Raw genomic sequence first — 22,736 nt, 5'->3', positions numbered from 1 at the left:
ATTTGACTACAGATGTAATCGAGCTAATGCAGAATAGCACTGAGATGTAATTCTTACTTTTCTCTGATAACAGTAGGCTGTGTTTAGTCTTTGATTCATGGCTAATTCAGAAAACTTTGAACATTCTGGGTTCATCACAAAGTTAACAGCTTTCAGCTAACATCAGCTTGAAGAAAACCTGGAGACAAAGGCTCTTAATGGTCCTGATCCTGATACAAAAACACATGAAATCAAAAAGATGGCATTATGGTAACGACATGCAATATATTTACAGGTGTTTTCTTTTCTGGTACGTGTAATAAAAACAGTCAAAGCAAGCTAATTCTGAATGGCTGGTAGGTTTAGATTTAGTCAGCTTTAGGATGTGTATTTAGTTTATTCAACAAGTATACAGTAATAAAATCATCTGTCTGCTGTTTTAAATCCTGCTTCTATTTTAACCAGCATTTTTTATTTATTTTTGTGGTTTTTTTTAATGAACTTGGACTAAACCATGCCAAATCTGACTGTTCCTCATGTTCTTTTGACAGCGTGACCTCCCCCTCCCCCCCAAGTGCAAGCGGTTTAAAATAGTTCAGTAACTTTATTACCTATTAACACTTTATGAAACTATTGCTTTATAATTACAAATTGTGCTGGCTCAAACTGGAAACAACATTTTTATGGAGGCTCAGTGGTTTGTGCCACTGTAAACCATTAACTGTCCTCCCAGTCTCCCTTCATGGTTCAGACTATCAGTCTCTGCAAACCTGCACAAATATCTATCTTATCAAAAGAATATCTGTGTTTGCTTCCTCTGCGTGCCAACTACTGTTGAATTTTTATTTTGCATGAAGTTTCATCACTTTTCTCCTTTTTCCACAGGCTTTATTGAAACACATCACAGGAAGAGTGAATGTGTTTCGTACATAAGCTCTTCAACACACAGCTGGATATTTTCAATTGTGAGTTTGTATGTAGTAGAGAAATGGTTTTCACCTCTGTCACAGGACATTGCTCAAAAAGAAGGGTTTAATTGTTCAGTAGTGAAGCTTAATCCATATTCCCCACTATTCTCTGTTATATTTTCTTAGAATAAGTAACAGGGACCAACCAAAGTCTTATGTAAGATTTAAGATAGATATATAAATTAAATCTTCAGCTATTGTCGGCAATACAGAAGTTTTATGCTGCATTTTCTAGAAGGCAGTTTAAAGTGCTTACAAGAAACATTAAAAGATATGATTAAGGCAGGTCTTCCAGGTGCCGCTTTAGCCCACAGGGTGATTGGATGACCACATGCTAAATGGCACTATGGCATGTGCCTTCCTGCTTTCCTGTCCAGTATTTGTTATTGTGCGCAATAAGACAGGTCTTCTCTCTTCCATCACAGCTCGTCTGCATAGTTGTAATAGTAAAGACACTGTTTGAACACATTCTGAATATCAAAGCTTGTGTTTCTGAACTGCGTTGTTCTAGCCTCTTTGTACTGGTTTCCACTATGTTTTACAGTAGATTTATTGATTTCTGTACTGGACATTGCATCAGAATAATAAGGGGTGTATTTTCAGTTCACTTGTTTGTATTTGGGTCCTCAGCACTCCTACACTCTACATACAGCTCATGACGGTTCTTTTAAAGCTGACATTTTTATGTTGTGTTTGATTTGCTGCCCTTTTGAGCAACTTTGCGGGGTGAATTTTAAAAATTGCTCATTGTTGTGATGTTTTTAATATATTTTTGCCCTTTTTAATGTTAAACCAAAAAGTTTTTGGTTCAGTTAAAACACAGATTGCCATCATCTAACCTGATGTTAGCTGAGAGCCAAAAGCTTCAGGCTTCAGGAAACACTGTCACAAATACTTTTTAGACAGGACGCTTTTTGAAGCAAAGATTATTTGTGAAGCTCAACTTAAAAATGGGTTGAAATTGCTTATTGTAACTCAAACGTTACACACAAATCATTGTACACATTTTTAAATTTTCACGCATGCTTGTATATCACAATATATGTGTTTATAACATAGTCTCTCTCCAATCAGCGCAGGACCTTGTGTCCAGTAAAACACTTGAATCCAAGTTTAAGTGACATTAAACTTGATCAGTATATGCAACAGCTTAGTTATATCTGTAATGTATGGATATCATATATTACATTGGATCAAAATTTTCTTTTTTTTAAAAAAAAAAAAACATGAATCTTCTCAACTTATGACATAATAAAATCAAAGTACACATACACCTGCTTCAAAAAAGAGCTTCATAAGTATGTATAAGGAGTTTCTTCCAAAATATTTCCATCAACTCCATCTGAGAAGTAGAAATTTTATGACAACTTGCTAATACAGACATTCATAGAACTCACTGAGTAACGTGACTAAACTTGCTGGTCTGGGTACAAATGTGGGTGGAGAAAGACCAGCATCATAATGGGCTGAGCTTCACCTGCTGTAAAAGCTGTATCCTTGACAGAGAAGAGAGCAGAAAGTGGATACCATGCTCTGGTCAGATGAGGATATGGATACATATGTGAAGAGAGTGACAGAGATCTGAGTGAGAAGAAGAAGGCGCAGAAAAAGGAAATGAGACTTTGAGCTGCAGTCTGAGGCTGACTCGAGCATTTTCATCAACAGTCTAAATAGCAGTTTGATTAAAGTTTTAAGATATTTTATCCAATAATGGCAACTCTTTGGCGATTTACACTTTTTCTCTGCATGCTGCTGATGGCGTGTGGAGGCTTGAGCCTGGCTAGTAAAGAAGCAAAAACCCGAAATACACAAACAGAAACTGGGACGGCCTCAAGCTCTAACACAACTGGAGAAGGTGGTCATGGAGTGGCGCCCATCACAACACTGCCTATTGTGACCTGGAAGTGGGATCACATCAGCGTACAGTACCTGGTGGCCCTGTGGGTTTTGGTTTGCTGGCTCTGCAAACTCCGTAAGTCTTAAAAAGTCCAATTCATGGAAGTGCTCTCCTTTTCTGAAATCTATTAAAAATAATCCTCTGCACCCAAGATATTTTTTTTTAAAAATAATTTTGAAGTAGTAATAATTTGTTTCTAGTTTAGGGCTACGCACAACATGTATTTTTTATCACTGGTGCAATTATTATTATTATTATTTTTAATTATTTCTCAGGTAAGAGCTCTTAAATGTATAAAAACGTGTGTGCTTATACACTTTAGTGATATTTAAATAGAGCCAAACATATGTCCTCTCAGGGCACTTTGCAATCTAAGATTAACCCTACAACTAGAATTTTAAAAAATCATGCAACTCTGTTTAATTAAAACCCCATCATCTTATATTTCACGGCTTTTCCTCAGCTTACTCATCATATAGTGAATTTTTGGATGTGTGACGGACGATATGGACGATTGGACGATATTTGAACCTCATAGAAATCAATGTGAAATATCGGCAACCCGGCATGCCGCGTTGCTTAGCAACACTTATTGTTTAAGCCGACTTTTACTTGATGGCCGCTCTAACACGAGCCAAGTCTGCGGAGAGTCTATTTACAAATATAAGTAAAGATATTGGCCGTTAAAAACACATAAAAACATAGGAAATCACTTTTTTTTTTTTTGGCAGACGATCCCTTTTTGGCAGGATACTCGATCAGAACTCGTGGAATATCTGCCAAAAAGTGAGCGCCTGCAAAAAAAAGTGACTTGCAGAGTTTTCGTGTGTAATGTCCTTATCTATATTGTTTAAATAGAGTTTGATGAACAGGCTTTACAAAGGGGTTATTTAAAACATGCCCTTGTGTTATTGCACCTACATTACAACCAATCCAATTATATTTGCCACTTAAAATATCTTTATAGTACTATTGTTATATTTTTAGCAGTTCCTGTAAGCCTCTTGGCCAGATTACCCTTTAAAAAGAAATGTTCAACGTCAATGAGACTTTTTAACTGGATAAATAAAGGTGATGTTAAACTCACTTTTAAAAAAAAATGATTATAACTTTTTCCTTGTGACTGGAATGTTGTTTGGGGCTCCAGATGACATGACATCATAAGTTTTCGTGTCCCAGGATACGGGGACATTTGTTTTGACATATTATAGGCCAACAAGTTATTTATAGCAGTTTATAAATGGGTAGGCACTTTTTGGTATACACCACTGTTGCGCTTTGTCTTCCAAAAAGTGATTTCCAACGTGTGTAATTTTTTTTTTTTTTTTTGTAATACCTTTACTTATAAATAGACTAAATAAATAGAGAAAATAGACTTTAGTGAATAGGATTTACAAAGGGGTTACTTATAAACTAAAGAAATGACTTAATTTGCAAGTATTTTAACCACTGGGTTATTTTACCTACAATATAACTAATCCAGTCCTTTATAGCCAGTTGAAATATCTTTACAGAACTATTGTTATACTTCTTGCAATTTCTGCTGCCCTCTTGGCCAGGTCTCTCTCTCTTTAAAAAAAAGTAATGTCATTGTCAATTTAACTGGATAAAAGAAGGATATTTAAAAATCACTTTGCCAAAAAATTGTGGCTTCTACCTTGTGACAAGAATGTTGTTTGTAGCTCGAGGATGAGGGATAGTTAGTGGGGGGTAGGTTAATTGATCAATCTAAATTGCCCATAGGTGTGAATGTGGAAGTGAATGTGGTGTACCCTGCCTCTCACCCTTTGACAGCTGGCATAGCCTCCAGCGCCCCCCACAATCCTGAAAAGGATAAGCAGAAGCGAATGGATGGATGGATGGATGGACATGAGGGATACATTTGACATATGTTTCACATATCATAGGCCAACAAGCCATTAAAAGTAATTTAAATATGGAAAATCACTTTTTGGCAAATACAAGAAATCACTTTTCAGCACAACACTGTCTGTGCAGTGCGTCCAGAGTGTAGAGAACTATTTCAATCAAATAAAAAGTGAAATTCAGAGCATAGCAGCCAAATCAGACTGTTTTTTTGATCCTGAGTTACAGAGCTGAGGATGTGAAGCTGCAGACTAAGGCAGAGCAGTGTGGATGGTCGAGGAGAGGTTGCAGTACTGGTGATTAGAAGCAGACGTGGACGAGATGATTTTAAAAATAGTTTGTCCAGCTGTCCACATATCCATCCAGCCCTTCTGGCTCTCTGACAGCTGGCACAGCTTCCAGCCTGATGAATATGTTGGCTGAGGGCGAGGAGCTTTCTCTAGCCCAACCAACTACTTCATCTAGGAGGAAATGTTGATCTCATCATCGCCGTTCCAACATCGGCCGTCCAAGTCCACACTACTGAATGCTGATGGATATGTGGACAGCTGGACAAAGCCTCATCACTGCAGCAGCCTCCTCTGCCTGAAGCTCTGCTGATCAGGGTGGGTTAACGAAAACCTTTGGCCAGCTCGTCAATGCCACTGCAGCTAGTCTCCCATAGAAGGACCCTTGATTCTCTGCCGTAGAAATGGTGACCTCAGACTCCCCCAAAGAACTCATATCTAAAACAGAATTTCCAGTTTTGTTTTGCTGTTGTGAAATATAGGTTACTGGGGTCACTGGGGACACATTTAAATTTGTAAAATGTAAAAAGAAAAAGACAAACCAAAAAAATCACTTAGAACTATGACAAATGCAATTAAATGAAAAAAAAAAAAAGGTTTAATTCCATATTTATACATACATTTTTTTCACAATCCATGGGATGCATGAAGCTCTCACATTCAAGACCCTTGAGTTAGTACATTAAAACCTTATATCTGTCCACAGCAGAGGTGTGGACTCGAGTCACATGACTTGGACTCGAGTCAGACTCGAGTCATTAATTTTATGACTTTAGACTTGACTTGAAAAAATGTTCTAAGACTTGTGACTTGACTTGGACTTTTACACCAATGACTTGGGACTTGAATTGGACTTGAACCGGTTTACTTGAAAAGACTTGATATTTTACCCCAAATATAAAATTTAACATGCATATTATATAGAGATTGAAAATGTGACGTCATTCACGGGTAGAACCGCAAAGGATTCTGGGAACTCGTGGCAAGCGGTACTAGCGCACGCAGGCTTTCAATTGAAATCAGTTATACAGCGATAAAAAGAAACACAAAAATGTCAAGAAGCTGTTGTATTATTAACTGCAATAGCCGGTCGCATGACAGCCACGGGAAGCCGACGGGTAAAGAGATCGGTTGTTATCGGATTACGTCGTTGAAGAGAAATTGTTCGAGCCATGTTTCCGAAGTAACAAAGAGGCGACTGGATTGCAGCCATTCAAAGACAAAATATTACGTCCCAGAACACTCCAGCTCACAGGTTAGTCTGCTCCAAGCATTTCCACACAGGTCAGTCTGCTGTTGTAGTTAATGCGTCATTTTTCTTAACATAATTGGTGATATAGGTTACAAGCAAGTCTGGCGCTGAACAGAAATTGTAGCGCTATGCTCCTTTGTTTATTGTGCATAAATAGTAAATTGTCCTGACACAATATTGCGTTTCGCTTCTGTTATTATGGTACATTGACAAAAACATATACTTTTATTCACAGGGTAAAACAGTTGTTTTGTATCACCAATTGCCCAGTACGATTACAGCATACAATATTATTGTCACTGCTACATTTCTGTGATGCTACCAGAAATTATTTCCACTGCTAATTAATTACCATTGAGCTCAAAGGTCCTATTAATAAACGGTTAACGAATGTGTATTTATGACGACGATTTGTGAGACTGGTAAACTTATGATACGTACGATGGTCTTTACTTTCTACACGGTGCATTTCAAGGTCCTGTACCCATCCGTCGGTAAACTGTACCTGGGCTTGTTGCAGTGACCGGAAGTTACTAAACTTCACGAGTGTATGCGCTCACTCCAAGAACCGTATAATTATAAATATGCATATAAATATGCTACGATGAGATAGCTGACTTCATCTAACTAGCAAATGTTGTCCAGGCCACGTTGGTGATGCAGGTTTTTTTTAATGTGTATGATATTTTTGTCATGCGATTTTAAAGCCAGTCCTACAACCGCATCCAAGAATAACATGCAGCTTATCTCAGAACTGTTGGTGAAAATTATTCTAGGAGCTAGGTTTAATTGAGCTGCATTTTAAATCAAATCAAATTCAAAAATTCAAATTTTATTTGTCATGTACACAGTCATACACAGTACGATATGTAGTGAAATGCTTGGACAACTGCTCGTGACCTAAAGAAAACAAAAAAGGAAAAGGCTATGAATAAGATAGGAAATAAATATGAAAAATTAAAAAGGGTAAATTTAACTAGGAAGGAATAAAATATAAATTAAGGTTAAAAATGAAATAACTGTACAACACAAATTAGAATGAAGGGTAAATTTAACTGGGAGAATAAGATAAAATATATAAATTAAAGTTGAAAATAAAATAACTGTACAACAAAATACACAATATAGAACTATATAAAAATGTATGAAGAAATATAAATAAATATATACACAATAACAGCAGTGTGATTTAAGTAATGAAGTGAAAACAATGTCCAGAATGTCCAGTGTGTGTGTGTAAGAACTATATGTGTGGGTCAGTACTGTGTGGTGGTGTGATTGAGAGACCGTATTGCCTGCGGGAAGAAGCTCCTCCTCAGTCTCTCTGTGTTGGTCTTCAGGGAGCGGAATCGCTTTCCTGACCTCAACAGAGAGAACAGTCTGTTGTTGGGATGGCTGAGGTCCTTCACGATCTTCCTGGCCTTGGTCCAGCACCGCCTGCTGTAGATTGAGTGCAGGTCAGGGAGCTCGGAGCGGATGGTGCGCTCAGCTGACCGCACAACCCTCTGTAGAGCTCGTCTGTCCTGCATGGTGCTGTTCCCGAACCAGGTTAAGATGTTTCCCGTCAGGATGCTCTCTATGGTGCAGGAGTAAAAGTTCCTGAGCACCTTGGAGGGCAGTTGGAAGTCTCTCAAGCGTCTGAGGTGGTAGAGACGCTGACGGGCCTTTTTCACCACGGTGTTGATGTGACAGGACCATGGCAGGTCCTGCGTGATGTGAACTCCGAGGTATTTGAAGCTGTCCACTCTCTCCACTGGGCACTCGTTGATGACAGGGGTCTGGTAGTTCCTCTCCTGCTTAGTGCTGAAGTCCACTATCAGCTCCTTTGTCTTACTGACGTTTAGAAGGAGGTTGTTCCTCTGGCACCAGTTCTCCAGATTCCTAATCTCCTTCAGGTAGGCCGTCTCGTTGTTATCAGAGATCAGGCCCACCACGACGGTGTCGTCAGCAAACTTGATGATGGTGGTGGAGCTGGTAGTGGCCACACAGTCATATGTGTACAAAGAGTACAGCAGGGGGCTCAGAACACACCCCTGGGGGGCTCCAGTGCTGAGAGTGGTGGAGGCTGAGACATGTCCGCCCATCCTTACTGCCTGTGGTCTGCCAGTTAGGAAGTTGGAGATCCACAGACACATAGATGAGCTGAGTCCCAGATGCTCCAGCTTGGTGGTGAGTGTGGAGGGAATTATGGTGTTAAATGCAGAGCTGTAGTCTATGAAGAGCATTTTAACATAATTCCCCCTTCTAGTGTCCAAGTGAGTGAGTGATGTGTGGAGGAGATGAGAGATGGCATCGTCTGTGGAACGATTTGGACGGTAAGCGAACTGTAGTGGGTCCAGTGTGTCTGGTAGTGAAGAAATGATGAAGTCTCTGACCAGGCGTTCAAAGCACTTCATCACTACTGAGGTGAGGGCTACAGGGCGATAGTCATTGAGAGAAGCAGGGTGGGGTTTCTTCGGGACAGGAACAATGATGGACTCTTTGAAGCATGTGGGGATCACCGACTGAGATAGAGAGATGTTGAATATCTCAGTGAACACAGGAGCTAGCTGGTATGCGCAGTCTCTTAGGATACGACCTGGGATGCCGTCTGGTCCTGCTGCTTTCCTGGTGTTCACTCTCTTGAAGGCTCTCCTTACTTCATGCTCGGAGATGACGAGGTGCAATTTCACAATTTGTGTATATTTTCTAAGTTCACTATTTTGTCATGTGTTGAGAAAAACAGATTTAAAAATTACATGGTCTAATATTTACATTTAGCATATAACTGCAACATGCTTTTTTTCGTTTTTTTTTTTTTTAAAGACTCGAAAGGACTTGAAATTCAAAATTTCAGACTTGTGACTTTACTTGGACTTTTACACCAGTGACTTGAGACTCGACTCTGACTTGCCTGACATTACTTGAGACTTGACTTGAGACTTGAGGATAAAGACTTGAGACTTACTTGAGACTTGCAAAACAATGACTTGGTCCCACCTCTGGTCCACAGACCCTAATTATAGTCTGAATCTGAATTCTCCCAATACCAACAGCATTGTTATTTATGTTTCCAGTAGTCAGAATGAAACTGTCCAGGTTTGAGCAGGAAGCAGTTTTGCTATAGCTGAAAGGCAGAAAGTGACAAAGTCCAAAGGGGTTATGTCCTGCTAGTTCAGGGCATAACAATTAAAATACAAAGTTGCCTGACAGTCAAATGAAAACTCTGACATGGAGCAATAAAGGAGAAACACACAAGGCAGGGTAAATACACACAATAACAAATAACAAAGACAAGGACATGGTTATATATGCAGGAAGGTCAGGAATGACTGAAACTAATCAAGGAGGTAAAACTAAACACAGCACACAGGAGACCAGAAACTACTGAAACAAAATGAAACCTCAAATGACTCAACAGGAAAATACATTACACAGAGGCAGGAATTTGACAAGAAGATACAAAAAGGCACGGAGAGGCTAAACTGAACCAAAACACAATAAAGTAAATATAAATAACAATGTAAATTCCAAAGTAATAAGAACTGGGGACTAAGAATCGTAACACAGAGGGCGACAGGAAACCTGATCGGAAATGGAGTTAAAAAAACTCAATGGAATTCAAAACCCCTGGACTACTATGGAAGAGACAGAAATCAAGAGAAATTAAACAAACCTAGAATAGAGGAAAAAATAAGATAAAACCAAATTAGGTCATTAATTACAGACTCGATAAGAAGTCTACACAACAAAACTCAGTGACCGTGACACCACACACCTGTTGCAACTTTTCCACACATTATACGGTATACACAGATGGATTTTGGCTCCATCTGATTTACAGTATATGTTTGAATGTATTTCTTCATTTAAAGGAAAACTGGTGAAAATGCTCCTAAACCCACAAATTTAACAGGTATCCAATGACCTCTGTTCCATCACTGACTGTGTCACAAATCCCTGTGGACGTGCCCAGAAAATACAAACAAAGCAATAAATTGTCAAAGCAACAACTAAACCAGACAGTCACACACTGCAATCTTGCGTATGGTCAGTCGGCCTATAGTCTACTGGTTTTTAATTTAGAGCTGGTCACTAGATAATTGCATGTCTGGCTCTTGTTGCTGGTCTGTTTGGTCATCCTTTTCTTGAGTTAAACCTTTTTAAACGTAAAGCTAACTCCTCAAAATCTCAGCTGATCTACTTCACGAGAGACCGCACAGATGTGGTTTTATAAGGAGTCAAGTTAGTGAGCAAAAGTGAGAGTTTAAAAGTGTAAGTGTTTTGGTTACCTCATTATTTTTTGTTTGTTTATAGATTTCCAGTATTTTTTTTTTTTTTTTACAAGAGGTTCCTTTGAGTTAAATTTAAAGAAGTGATTAACCTTTGCATGGTGTGGAGAGAATCTTTAACTTGTTGGAGGTCCTTGAGTGAATATGTTTTAGTAATGGGAGAATATATTCACTTTTACTGTGATATGAGTCTTACATATATATAAAATTGGAAGCTTTATGATTGTTTTAGCTGCTTTCTATATGTGTGGAGTGACACACAAATTTGTACATTAACTCAAAAACCTGAAAGCAAAAAGACTTGTTCTAACATTTATTTTTCATCCTCACTGAAGTAGATATTAGCAAAAACATTCATTTTGATTCTGTGCTTGCACAAATGTAAGCTGTATTGGGGACTATAGTTTTTGGAATTTAATCGTCAACTAATTTTAAATACAAATGTGCACAACATAAGTGCAACCCTGTGGGGTAAGAACAGGTGTACACTGTGGTTCAGTAGTTTTTATTGTTAAATAAATTTTAGTGACACTTTATGAGCTCATTAGACATGTGGTTATCTTTGGTTATGCAGACAGGTTTCACACACGATCCAACCACCTCACGTGTTGCTCATATCCCCAGATGCTCTTTTTTTAGATGAGCAAAAGTTGATCATTTGCAGAAGTTGCAAATGGTCAACTAGAGTTTTATATTTAAGGTTAAGTGAACTGAAGTGAACTGAGCTTTGAACATTTGCCAGCTCCTACCTGACAGGAAGAAGAACGGCTTAAAATAAAAGGTTGTTACAATTGATTGATGGTTCTTGTCTTTGTCTTGATCTTTTTTCTCCTCTCAGTCATTGAGGCCAACCATAATGTCACCAACTACATACCTGAGAGTGCCCTCCTCATCTGCTCTGGTTTCATTTTGGGTGGCATGATTTGGGGTGCAGACAAGGTGCAGACCTTCTCACTGAGCCCGACAGTCTTCTTCTATTTCCTGTTGCCTCAAATCATTCTGGATTCAGGCTACCACATGCCAAACAAGCTCTTCTTCACAAACCTGGGTGCTATTTTGATCCATGCCGTCATTGGGACCTGCTGGAATGCTGCCAGTTTGGGGCTGTCGCTATGGGGGTGTCACATGGGAGGAGCCATGGGTAAGAGAGGATCTTTGATTTATTCCATTTCAGCACACCTGCTGCTGCGACTCACACAGAGGAAGCGATCCATTCTGAGATGTTTAGACTGATAGCTACGATTTGTGATATTTGTAGTGTTGTTTAGCATACTAAAGGATTATTAAAAATCTAAGTAAAAGAAGGAGACATTTAAAAATATCAGTTAGTTACTTCGTTGGAACTAACAATCCACATTTTGAGGCTTGACTGATAAGGATTTGGTCGGCAGCATGTTGGTTATTATAATCCAGAAGAGGCCAAATTTGGAAAAAAGGGTGGATTTCTACATTATCAGCTACTGATAGAAAGCTTGGTTATTAAGCTGTATGCATAAACTGGGGGCTAATTAGTGCTATTTTTTTTAAATACTCACATTTGACTCACAAAAAAGTAAAGCACAAACTCTGCATCGTAATAATTGAACTGTGCATAAAACATGCACAGTAAATCTTGCTGGCTGCACAAAACAGAGAAAAAAAACTTTATTTATATAACAAAAAACTAAAATACAAATTCATGTTTCTCAACGTGTAGCAGACAAATAGTGGGAAAAAAGGCCATTAACAATGGAAGCGAGACAGACCATCATAACCAACACGTTGTTGTGACACAAATGACACAAACATAAGCACTTCAAACCTGGCTTTATATTTTACCCCTGAAGGCTGTGATTGTTCTGGAACAAAGACATGATGAACAAATGATAGTTGTACAGTCACATGACTTAAGCAAGCTGCCTGAAAAGAGCTTTCTTTAGTATTACAGAAATCCTTTAATACTTTACTTTTATTCTTTGTTTGAATACATTAAACAACAGCATCAGTAGCTGCTAATTTGGTTTAATTCCCAAACTTTCTCCAAATGCAGACTTAATAAGTTTATTTTATGCTTAGGCCTTGTCCACTGCACTGGACGAGACTGGAGAGAGATTTGACACGATTTATTCTATTAATGAATTAGAATGCTTACTTTGTCATTCTCAGCTACAGAAAATATGAGCTAGGTTTATTGTATTTCCGGCCCTCTGTATCTGTACAGGTGACCTGGACATCGGTCTGCTGCAGTATCTTCTTTTCGGAAGTCTGATGGCTGCTGTGGACCCCGTGGCTGTCTTAGCTGTGTTTGATCAGGTCCACGTTAACGAAGTCCTCTTCATCATAGTGTTTGGAGAGTCGCTGCTCAACGACGGTGTGACAGTGGTTAGTATGATAAACTCTGTAAACGCAAGCTTTTCACCAAACCAAAACGTGGAGTCTGTTTACACACCGCAAAGAGCAATGAGGCCGAGACCTTACCGAGACGGGGAGCTCAGGTTTCTAGAATCTAAAACAGCAGCGCCTGTTCCTTTAATGACTATTAAAACCTTTACTGTGAAAAAGCAAGCCAGAGTCCTTTAACAGAGCACCTGGTTAACTTTGTTAGGCTGGACACTGACTCAGTATTAATATTAATGTCTAACATCCAAAAACCTGCCTCCTAATAATGTCAGAAAGCCTGACATAACAAGACAGAATAAAAATTGCGTATACATTGCACTTCATTTGACTTTGACCTTTGACTGTACTTGAGATCATTTTTATACTCTTGCATTTAAGAATTTTTTTCTTTAAAAAAATTACATTACATTTAATACATATAAAGGGTTTAATTGTTTTATTATTATTATTATTATTATTATTATGTTACATATTTTGTGTGCAGGTAAACTTTAAAACATTGCAGTTTCTAAAATGGAAATCAAAGGGCAGTTCATTCTGATATTTCTCTGTTTGAATATTTATGATTGCTGGTGATTAATAATCAATAGCTTACTTCATTACTGAAATAATCGATGGCTGCAGCCCTAATATGAACCATGAAGTTACACTCTATTCACTGCTTGAAAGCTTGCATACCCTTTTTAAAAACAAGGTTGGAGGCCTCTGATGGAATCATGTGGAGTGTTTACTTCATTCAAAGCTGAATGTAATAACTGATTTATGATACAGCATTAAATAAACTCAGACTTAATTTCATTTAATGTATGCCACAAGTGTGAGTACAAATTGCAATAAAGCAGGTGTCAGCAACTTTGGTTGGTAACAAGATCCAATTATGTAACTAGAATAGAATATAATAGAATGGCCCTTCTTGTAATTGTACATGTACAATGAAATTTTGTGCTCCATATCAACTGTTCAGGTATAAAATAAAAACAGTACACAGCAGGAATAAATAACAAACAAGAGAAATATATACATATATAGTGTTTGTTAACAGTCCGAATGGCAAGGGGAAGAAATTGTTTGTGCGTCTGGAGGTGTGGGACCTGCCGAGCCTTCTTTACGAGGGTGTTGGTGTTATGGATCCAACATTAACACAAGACCATTGGAGATGTGGGTGCCCAACAAATTAAAGATTGAGACAGATTCCATCTGTTCTCCTCCTATAAGAGGGGAGAGGACCCGTCTATGCCTCTTGAAGTCTCTATCTATGTCCTGAAGAAACTGGACCTTTGGTGATTAGGATGTCTGGACTTATGGTGCTGAATGAGCTGTAGTAGTGATCATATTGGGCAAAGGTGTGAGATCCTCTGCAAGTTGGATGCTGCTGTTGTGGATTGGGGGGCTCTGGCCTTTGTAGTTGGTGAGCGTTTGGATGCCCCTCCACACCTGAGGAAGTGAGGAAGCCCTCTATCATTCACCTGAAAGCCTCCTTGGCCTGTTTGATGCCCCTCCTCAGGTTGGCAGGGATGTGGAGCAGAGAAAGTTGGTGTACCAAGTAGTATGGTAATCTTTGATGATGTTGCAGGCTCTGATGAGCTCTGCAGCAATTTCTTTTCTGAGACACTGGAGCTGCAGAATAAGATGGAGATAGAGCTACTCAGCAAGTTTTCAAGGTGCCTCATTAGAAAGTGGAGCGAATGGGGAGGGGAAGGTGTGCTCTCCTCATCCGGCACAGCGATGCAGGTGCTTCCGAGCCCGTTTAACTACTGATGCTGTATTAAGTGACCAGCCCAGGCTATCAGTTATCTGTGCTCCCAGAAACATGATGCTGCCAACTATCTTCACCACTGCTGTGTCATCTGCATACTTAATGATGTGATTAGAAGCAGGTGCAGCACTGCAGTCATGTGTCAGCATTGTCAACAGCAGTGGGCTTGGAAACGAGGCCTGTTTGCCTGATTTAATTCTCCTACTACAATACAAACGCCCTCTGGCAAAGTGGCTTGAAACTCAGTGAAGGTCTTAAAGATCACTCAGGGTCTATTTTGTGTTTGCACTGGAGGGGATGTTTACAGCCATAATATTCATAGTGGTAAATTCTCTGTGCAGGTCACACAGTCTGCCATTAACAGTGAGCAGCTCTGTTTCAGGAGAACACTGACTTAAGACCGCTGCTGTGTTTGTACTTCATCTGTTGCTTGTGTAAATACAAAACCCTCCTCCACAGAATTTACCACAAAATGTTTGGCTCCTGCGTAGCCACATTGTGATTAACCCCATGCAGACTAACTACATAATCAGGAACAGGGTTCAGCCATGTCTCAATCAGAACCATGGCACGGGAGTCTCTCACCTCCCGTTTTCATGTTAGGTCCAGCAGTGAGAATATGATGGAAGTTTATCTCCTGTTGAGTGCTACATACTAGAAAAGAAAAGTCTGAAAACATTCCAGTCTGACTGTCCAAACGCTGACAGTTTTTTGTTTGTTTCTTTTATATATATACTGATCACTCAATAAGTTTTCTTTTTTTTCTCTTAGGTGCTTTTTAATGTGTTTGATGCATTTGTATCGCTGGGAGGAGGCCGAATTAATGCAGCAGAAATTATTAAAGGAATAGGTAAGCTATAACATTTATTAATCTGGTAAAAGAAAATGTATTTGTTCATGCAGTGAAGCTGCTCACAGTCAAGTCTGGCAAAATAGACAGTGTAGAGTGTCCCTGCTGCAACACACAAATGTGTTGACCATTTTGATTTGTCGGGTGTGGACACAAAATAAATTAAACACTTTTTATGCTATCAATGCCCTGTAAGGCTAGTAGGTTTTAGAGGGGAGTAAACAATAGCACTAAAAAAAAATAGATTTTTATATGTTTCCTCTCTCTCCACAGTTTCCTTCTTCGTGGTTGCATTTGGTGGTTCCCTTGTGGGCATAGCATTCGGCATACTAATTTCACTTCTGACCAGATGCACAAAAAACATCCAGATCATCGAGCCAGGCTTCATCTTTGTCATGGGATACCTTTCCTACCTGACTGCTGAGATGCTTTCTCTGTCTGCTATCCTTTCGTGAGTATTTCACAACTGAAATATAATTTGTTTTATTATGTCTGTATCCATTTTATATATGTAAAAATGAGGTAAACATATTTAGAGTTTACTTTGCGGTTCCTTCTGTAGGACTACATTCTGCGGTGTGTTATGTCAGAAGTACGTCAGAGCAAACATGGATGAGAGTTCCGTCCAAACAGTCAAATATGCCATGAAGGTTTTCGCCAACGGATCAGAAACCATCATCTTTGTTTTCCTCGGTATCTCGGCCATCGATAAGGTTATCTGGGTTTGGAACACGGGCTTCATCCTCCTCACAGTCTTCTTCGTCTTTGTGTATAGATTCATTGGTGAGATTTTGTTGTTTGGCTATCACTGTTGAGTCAAAGCATCACACACATTGCGGGGTAAAAACTTGGTGTGTTATGCAAAGCAATCTTCTGCTGCTGCAGCACAAAGATCAAATGACACACATTTACAAGAATACATGTGTCAAGAACACTGAGCGACCGGACTCAGAGGCAGGATTCACAGTATTCAAGTTTAGTGAGCTTATTTACAATGAAAACACCAGAGTGATACATACAGGTAGTGATAAGGGAAAATAGGGGCTCCAGGAATGCAGGGGAAGGGGCAGCCAAACAATGTCTTCTCATTTACTCTGCTCAGGCTGTCTCTAAAAACACTGTGCGGCAGGGAAAATCCAGGAAAGGTCTGTACACAAGAGGGACAACAATGAGATTAGTATGAGGCAAAGAAAACACTAGACTTGAGTGCTGGGCTTTACTAAAAGCGTAATTCAACAATCCAGCAAAAAGCACCACCGATGTGTGAAGTCTTTAAATAACTGTGTGTGTTTGTATGTATCTTCCAGGTGTGTTTTTCCTGCAGTGGATCCTTAACAGGTACAGGCTGGTCCCAGTTGAATTAATAGATATGGTGATCATGAGCTACGGTGGCCTACGAGGGGCTGTTGCATATGGCCTGGCTGTGTTGCTGGATGAGAAAAAGATAAAGGAGAAAAACCTGATGATCTGCACTACACTCATTGTGGTGTACTTCACTGTCATCTTGCAGGTAGTGAATTTTTGGAGTTGATAATTCGCTAAAATATGTGTACATTAGTTTGCTTGTTAATTACACAGTCTGTGTTAGAGCTTAATTTTGTTGGCACATTTGTGCTTGACATTGTTACAGGGAATAACGATGAAACCTCTGGTCATGTGGCTTAAAGTAAAGAGAGCTGCAGTAACCGAGGTCTCACTCCTAGAGAAAATTACAAACAAGGTAAATCTAATAAAACACGTCATGTTTCACCGACAAAAACGTTTCCCGCCCAGTTTCTACAAAGTCCTTCTCCTTTCTTTAGATGTTTAATCACACTCTGGTTGCCATAGAAGACATATCAGGACAAATAGGAGATAACTACTTCAGGAGCAAGTATGTACAAGACTTAATACATAATTCCAAAATGCCTTTTAATTTTAAAGTACGCAACAGTGATATTTCTTTTTGTAAAGGTGGAGGCATTTTGAGGAGAAGTGGATGACGCCATTTTTGATGAAGCCGTCTGCAAGGAAGAAACAAGATGACGTGTTTGATGTCTTCCATCAGCTGAACCTCAAGGATGCCATGGAATATGTGACTGAAGTGAGAATCATTTGTGCAAATTCAAGTATATTTTGCTCAAGTGTAAATTAAATGAAACTGAGAAGATTACTGCTGGTGTCTTCTGTTGCAGGGCGAGCGTAGAGGCTCTCTGGAGTTTGTCCGTAATGACAGCGCCATTCTTGATTTCAAGAAAAAGCTGGAAAGTGAATACACAGAGGTCATGCCTGACATCCCACCTTACATGATAAATGATCATGGTGCAATGTTCACTATGGGGTGAGCAATCTGGATTTTTATGACAGTGTGAAAATATATACAGAGGGTAAAATAAGTATTAAACACGTCACCGATTTTAAGTGAATATATTTCTAAAGGTGTTGTTGAAATAAAACTCTCACCAGATGTCAGTAACAACCCATCCAATCCACACATGCAAAGAAATCAAACTATTGATGTCCATAAATTCAGTTATATATAATAATGAGAAATGACACAGGGATAAAGTGCTTACTGGATTTTTTTTTAATGCTTTGTACAAAAGTCTTCGTGGTTTCAAGAAACTAGTCACATGCATTGCCAGGAGCATCTGGTCATGGGTAGTTTATGCTGAAATGATGTTCCTTCCACTTCTGGATTGTGGATTGTGCTCACTGCAACCTTCACTAATTTCAAAATATCTTCTCTAATCAATGCCATCAGTGTGTTTTGCAACAATTATGCTCTGACAGTGTTGCGAGAGCTCACTGGTTTCACTGATCATGAGATGCTTGTCGTGTGGCACCTTGATAATGAGACACCAATTTATAACCCATCAATTGGGACTGAACAAGCTGAAGTTAATTTGCACTAAGGGGCTGGATTGCATTCTGATTGCTGGTGTCATGACTTTTCATGGCTTTTTGCATCTCCCTTTCTTCATGTGTTCAATGTTTTTACTTTGTGTCATTTTTCATTTTATACATAAGTTAATTTCTGGACATGCATAGTTTGATGTCTTTGTATGTGTGGATTGGATGGGTTGTTCCAGATATGTTGTGAGAATTTGATATTAATAGCACCTTTAGAAATATATTTAATTAGAAAATTTGTGTACTGATTTGATGCATTCATTACTTTTTATACCTACTTAATAGACACAACTTACTGCAACTATTCAGTGCCTTCAAACAGCTTCCGTTCACCACCATATTTTAAAAATGAAACCAGACTCTTTTGATATTGTTGTATTGCTTTAAGTCACTGACATGATTGGCTTCCTCTGCAGTAGAGACCATATTCCATCAGTGAGCCTGGAAATGCACGAGCAGACCATGAAGGCTATGAGGGGAGCTGAGGCAGTTGATGTTCACCATCTTCTGGATCAGCATCTCTACAAGAGCAGAAAACAGGTAATGAGCAAATTCAGTCATTACATGAGGGACTTACTAAAGCATCCTAGTAATACACGTCCATTTAACCATTAAATTACTGAGGTGTATGTGAACTAAAAACAACAAACTGTTATTTATGGCTGGCTATAGACAAATGTATATTTTCTGTATATATGCAAATCCTCAGCTTATTTGCTTGAACTGTGGCTGAGCTTGATTTTGTGTCCTGCCTGAACTATTGCTGGTTTCTGTTTTATAAAGCAGTAACAAACTGACTTCTCATTCTGTTGTTTATAGTATCGCCACGGGTTCAGTCGCAGTGATTTCAAAATCAACAGAGATGAGAAAGAAGTCCAGGAGATCTTCCAGAGAACCATGAGGAACCGGTTGGAGTCATTCAAGTCTGCAAAGATGGGGGTTTCACCTCCAAAGACAATTGTCAAGTACTCAAAGAAAGAACAGCAGGAGAAGGTAAAGACAGGCATATTTTGACCTTCATACATAACTTTTAGCACTGATGGTGCCTTTCCAAATATGCAAGCAACCACTTCCATATGCATCTCCATACCATCCAAGATGCAGGCTTTTGAACTGAGTGCTGGTAACAATCCAGAGAGTCCCTCTCCCCGTTAGTCTTGAGAATGTGGTGTCCATGTCTTGCAAAAAGAATTTCACATTTTAATTCATCTGACCATGGAACAGTTTTTTCATGTTGCCTCAGTTTCTTTGTTTTTATGATTTTTTAAAGGCACATTGTGTTATATTTCTTCTTTTGTCTTTGATGTCAAGAAACATTAAATTTTATTCATTTTTAAATCCTGGCTGGAAGCGTTATCAGTCAGAATGTACTGTTATGCCAAACAAACTTGGATCTTTCCAAGATCAGCTCTATAAATTCTCTATAGGCTCCTATTGTTCATGTGCGTCATTTATCTAGGTCAAGTTTATTTATATAACGCATTTCCCAGAGCTCATGCTGCACAAAGTCTTTAAAAACTAAAATGCAACTAAAACAATTAAAATGTGCAGCAATAAAAATATAAAAGAGAAAAAGTAATAAAATAAGACAATAAAGACAGCCAACACAACAATGGCCATAAGGGATATTTAGACACGGAGTGAAAACAAAAGGAAGCATTAAACAATACTTGGAAGTGCACAGATTTGTGCGCGAATTGCCAAAGGACAATGGGACACTGAGACATCAATACAAATCAAGGAGACCGAGACAAGGGAATTAGATTCAATACAAAGCACAGGTGACAACAAGATGCCAAAGGAAAGATAGGAGCTAAACACAATGGGGCACAAAGGAAAGACTAAGAAAACAATAATCAGCAATAATAAACGATACAAAATAAACCTAAGTCAGACACTTTTCAAAATAATCAGAAACTCAAACAAGGAAATAGGACTTGAGATATGCAGAAATGTGGCAAACAAGAATAAATAATAATTGATTGTTGTTGATAAGTGATTGCAGAGTGCCCTCTGCTAGACAAACTAGGAAACATCGATATGGGTTGGACATGGCTGAGGGCGTTGATCTTGTCTCTTTTACTTTACCTTCAGTTTTTTTTAAACATCATATGTGATTAAATAAATCTCCTTCGTTCTACAGACCCCAAATGGAAAGTCAGTGAGCAAGACTAAACTCTGCCATTCTGGTGATGAAGGTTTGTCTGCTTGTGGGTTTTTTTTGTGTTTTTGTTTTTTTCAGATTTAAAGTCTTAGCAAACTAATTTTCTTATTTTCATTTTTAGACTTTGAGTTCTCAGAGGGAGATAGCGCCTCTGGCTATGACTCGTCATACCCTTCTTTCTCCATGAGAGCCACGTACAGACCAGGAGGTGAGATCAATGCACTTTCTACATCCTGTATGAAACCAAACATATATTTTTGAGAATGATTAAGAGAGTAGCAGATGCTGTTATTATAAACACAGAGATTAGGGAAACATACAACAGAGGGAACTAAATAGACAGTTTGTATGCAATAAAACCCCCCAAAAAAGGTGAAATATAGAAGTGTGGTAGAAAGGTCTCTACAGAGCTGCAGATGAGCCACAAACCACACCACACAACAAAAAGTATGTAAGGGTTATGTAAGGGTGAGCTGCAGGGTAAAGGCACCAGACTGTCATACAACACAAGGACTTTGTACTAGTGGGCTGACAGGTTTAAAATCAGCAAATGTTCGATCCGTCTGTGTTGAATATTTCCATTCTTACCTGTTGGGAACAGTTTAGGGCTACAGTGCAAATATGAAAGCAGCTCATTATCATAGAATTTATTTTGAATGTCCTAATACTGTTCTGACTCTGCAAGCAAACACCTATAAAACACTTTCACAGATGAGTTATGTATAAATGTCAAATAAAAAAAACCAACAACTCCAGAACAGCGAGTGTATTTGAGTTTAAACGTTTAAGCTGAATTAAAGTGGATAGACCACAAGTGCAAGGGATGAGCAGCCAATAATGGTTTCACTTGTATGAAAATGTAATGCAGAGAACAACAGTGGCCCTAATATTGAACCCTGAGGTACTGATTCAGTTTTTTCTTTCATTAAGGTGGGATTGAGAACCCAGCCTTCGTGCCAGATCTGTACCCCACGGATTTGTTGCAGGAGATCCCTCCTTGGCTGGCAGAGAGTGAGCCCGACAGCAGCATGGTGGCTCCGTCATTGCGAGCCCAGGCGAATCTTCCCAATTCACCTATGGAAATGCGCCGCCTGGGGCTTCTTCGTGCCAGCACTCGCTCTACTGACACAAAGCAGATGAACAATGATCAGTTGCCCCCTCCACCAACATCTCCTCCTCCTCCCCCTCCTCCCAGTGGCCAAATGTAACTGTATCCCAATGCAGACACCCTGTTCTGTCTCACTTGAACCTGGAACAAAGACACAAAACAAACCTCAGACTAATTAACCATCTACTCTCATACTGACAAGAAAATGTTTATTTTTCCATGACTATGGTTAGCTCCTGTGTTTCTACACGAAACATTTACATAACCTCTTTAAACAACCCCTGCTGTTTTTAGGTTCACCCTTCACTTGGCAAAAGACAAACTGCACTGAAACAAATCCTTTATGTTCAACATTAGATATATGTTGAACACTGTCATATAGTCTGTGGTTTGTAGTAAACATGCTATTGAAAATTATTATTTAAGGTTTTTTTTTTTCAAAACATCTTAATATTATGTAAAAACCTTTCAAATAATGTGTAGATATCAATTATAAAAACAGTGATTTAAAATACTTTCTGAATCTATAATCCATACATTCGTATTGCAGAATACCACAACAACTTTCACCACTTGGGGCACTATTTTGTGTGAAAGATGAAATATTACTAACAAATAAAATGCTACATAGGTCAATGATGCAAACACATTTTAGTGGGATGCATTTAAACATTTGCAGCATATATAATGCAGATTCTTAGTATTATTTAGTGAGGCTCCAGCCTGCTCTGAACGCTCTCTTTTTTTTTTACTTTTGACTCTTGCAATGGAAGGGAGAGAGGACATCCCAAATATGGTCATCTCAGATGCTCCACCCACCTTCCGTTTCAGAGGGTCAAACAATTAGGAAAAAGTTGGTTTAAAGGCAGATGATGAACTAAGAGGTATTCATTAAGGGCCAGTAGAAGATAAATGAGGGTATAAATGAGGATTATTATGAACCATGAATAATGCAAAGCTACTCTTGTCTGAGAATCAAAATCTGCAGGTGTAAATGAGTTTGATGTGCCCACTTTAATTTCTTGTATTGTTTTAATTTTCTAATAAATAGAATAGGTGTGACTGTT

The 22,736-nt window shown here is 38.8% G+C and overlaps 1 protein-coding gene across 1 annotated transcript; it reads left to right on the top strand.

Annotated features, from left to right (window-relative positions):
• Nucleotides 1–2,449: 2,449 nt before the first annotated feature.
• Nucleotides 2,450–22,736, top strand: LOC120726924 (sodium/hydrogen exchanger 3-like). Its single transcript, XM_040020962.1, has 16 exons — nt 2,450–2,919; nt 11,359–11,661; nt 12,721–12,881; nt 15,427–15,505; nt 15,779–15,956; nt 16,068–16,288; nt 16,813–17,015; nt 17,136–17,225; nt 17,308–17,378; nt 17,459–17,588; nt 17,680–17,825; nt 18,814–18,937; nt 19,217–19,390; nt 20,541–20,595; nt 20,683–20,769; nt 21,492–22,736. Exons 1-16 carry the CDS (start codon nt 2,658–2,660, stop codon nt 21,767–21,769), a joined length of 2,562 nt encoding a protein of 853 aa, XP_039876896.1. The 5' UTR covers nt 2,450–2,657; the 3' UTR covers nt 21,770–22,736.

This window comes from Simochromis diagramma, unplaced genomic scaffold (genome assembly GCF_900408965.1).
Source record: "Simochromis diagramma unplaced genomic scaffold, fSimDia1.1 OVJJ01000753.1, whole genome shotgun sequence".
Lineage (NCBI taxonomy): Eukaryota > Metazoa > Chordata > Actinopteri > Cichliformes > Cichlidae > Simochromis > Simochromis diagramma.
The sequence above is the reverse complement of the archived record's forward strand: the minus strand, read 5'-3'. Positions and strand labels throughout refer to the sequence as shown.